The sequence below is a fragment of the Antrostomus carolinensis genome, unplaced genomic scaffold, assembly GCF_000700745.2.
Source record: "Antrostomus carolinensis isolate BGI_N321 unplaced genomic scaffold, ASM70074v2 scaffold36122, whole genome shotgun sequence".
Taxonomy (NCBI): Eukaryota; Metazoa; Chordata; class Aves; order Caprimulgiformes; family Caprimulgidae; genus Antrostomus; species Antrostomus carolinensis.
Genome location: NW_010302435.1, coordinates 1 through 2,051, shown reverse-complemented (window position 1 = coordinate 2,051; position 2,051 = coordinate 1). Strand labels below are relative to the sequence as shown.

At 51.4% G+C, this 2,051-nt stretch overlaps 1 protein-coding gene across 1 annotated transcript; it reads right to left on the bottom strand.

Moving 5' to 3' along the window:
* Positions 1–838: 838 nt before the first annotated feature.
* Positions 839–2,005, bottom strand: NDUFA7 (NADH:ubiquinone oxidoreductase subunit A7). The gene is made up of 3 exons (XM_010163789.2): positions 1,929–2,005; positions 1,692–1,841; positions 839–935 (listed from the first exon to the last, which is right to left on the bottom strand). Exons 1-3 carry the CDS (start codon positions 2,003–2,005, stop codon positions 839–841), a joined length of 324 nt encoding a protein of 107 aa, XP_010162091.2.
* Between the last annotated feature and the right edge of the window lie 46 nt (positions 2,006–2,051).

The window sequence follows — 2,051 nt, the reverse complement described above, 5'->3', positions numbered from 1 at the left end:
GCCACCAGGATGATGCGAGGGCTGGAGCAGCTCTGCTGTGAGGACAGGCTGAGAGAGTTGGGGCTGTTCAGCCTGCAGAAGAGAAGGCTCCAGGGAGACCTTCTAGTGGCCTCCCAGTACCTGAAGGGGCTACAAGAAAGCTGGGGAGGGACTTTTCATAAGGGCAGTTAATGACAAAACAAGGAGAAATGGGTTTAAGCTGAAAGAGGGGAGGTTTAGATGAGATATTAGGAAGAAGTTCTTCACTGTGAGGGGGCTGAGACAGTGTCCCAGGTTGGCCAGAGAAGCTGTGGCTGCTCCTCCCTGGAAGTGTTCAAGGCCAGGCTGGATGAGGCTTTGAGCAACCTGGTCTAGTGGAAGGTGTCCCTGCTGCTGGCAGGGGGGTTGGGACTGGATGAGCTTTAAGGTCCCTTCCAACCCAAACCATTCTATGATTCTATGTGTATTTTTGGGTCTCACCTTGAAGCAGGATCGCAGACAGAGCTTACAAATCCCCTGAGCCCACACTCAAATGCACATACTGTGTTGCCATTCCCTCAAGAAAACCTTACACTCAAAAGGGGGCTGGAGCCACCCTTACCCCACCAAGAAGTTGAAGAATCACTCAGTGAGGCAGGTGGTCGTCACCATCTTGGCAACTGTGAAGGACATAGGAACAGACAAAATGGGGGAGGGGGGATAGTCCCAGCTTTAAATACATTTATTAGTCACACAGCAGCAGCACTAGGACAAATTCTGTGCAGCATCACTGTAGCAAAATCCATGTCAGGCTTCCCTGTCAGAGTGCTGCTTTGTAACGAACCGTGAGCTGCACATCCAGCCTCGGGCTATTTATTTCTCACAAGTAGGGCTGGTCTTTTGAAATTTCCCACTTCTTAAGTGTTGGTCCTGGTGTCACTGGTTTTTTCTCAGCTGTTGTCACTGCAGAGTCTGAACTGTGGTAGAGGATGGAAGAGAGAAGAAGCTTTAATAACACCATGACAACCAGACTGAGATATATTCAGGAGCACAGGTTTTATTACAGAAACACAGAGTTAATTAGATTGGAAAAGCCCTTTAAGATCGTTGAGTGCAACCATGAACCCAACACTGCCAAGTCCCCGACTAACCCATGTCCCTCAGCACTATGTCTACACGACTCTTCAATCCCTCCAGGGATGGGGACTCCACCACTGCCCTGGGCAACCCCTTCCAATGCCTCAGAACCCTTTCAGCAAAGAAATTCTTCCTCACATCCAAGCTCAACTGCCCTTGGTGCAACTTGTGGCCATTTCGTCTTGTCCTGTCCCTTGGGCCTTGGTTGAACAGACCCACCCCCACCTCTCTCCACCTTCCTTTCAGGGAGTTGGACAGAGTCAGAAGGTCTCCCCTCAGCCTCCTTTTCTCCAGGCTCAACAACCCCAGTTCCCTCAGCTGGGAACTCAGCACACTTGTGCTCCAGACCCTTCCCCAGCTCCGTTGGATGCACTCCAGCTAGAGGGGTTTGTTAAGTGAGCTTCCAGCCACCTCACTTATTGAAGAGCAGATACAGACATAAAGAATTAGTTCATCATTCTCCTACCAACCTGTAAAATTCAATACTGCTTACTAGAAGAGTTCTGTATTCCTGCCTTAAGTCAAACAAGGCTTAAACCTGCTCAGCAAAAATAGCAACAGCAGCCACACTGTGGAACTGCTGAGGTCAAACTCACCTGCCAGCCTGAGCCCCCGCAGTGATGGTTTTCTGTGCTGCCACCACCACGATAGGCGGGAGGGATTCTCGGCGTCCATCCCGGCTACAATAATAATTATTGGCGAACTTATGACTGGGACCTACCGGGAGCCGAGGTGGAGGTTGGGTTCTAAGACAGAGAACGGTAACAGAACCATCAGTCACGGCCAAAACTCAACGCTCACACCAAAACCCCACAAGCCCAGCTAGTCGGTACCTCTTGGAGATCTCCGTGTAGCGCAGCGCCAGCTTAGCCTGGAGGTCTCGCTGCAAGACAAGGCGACAGCGTCTCATGCAATGCCAGGCGCTGCGTTCCCCCGCGGGTCGCTGCCTTGCGCCG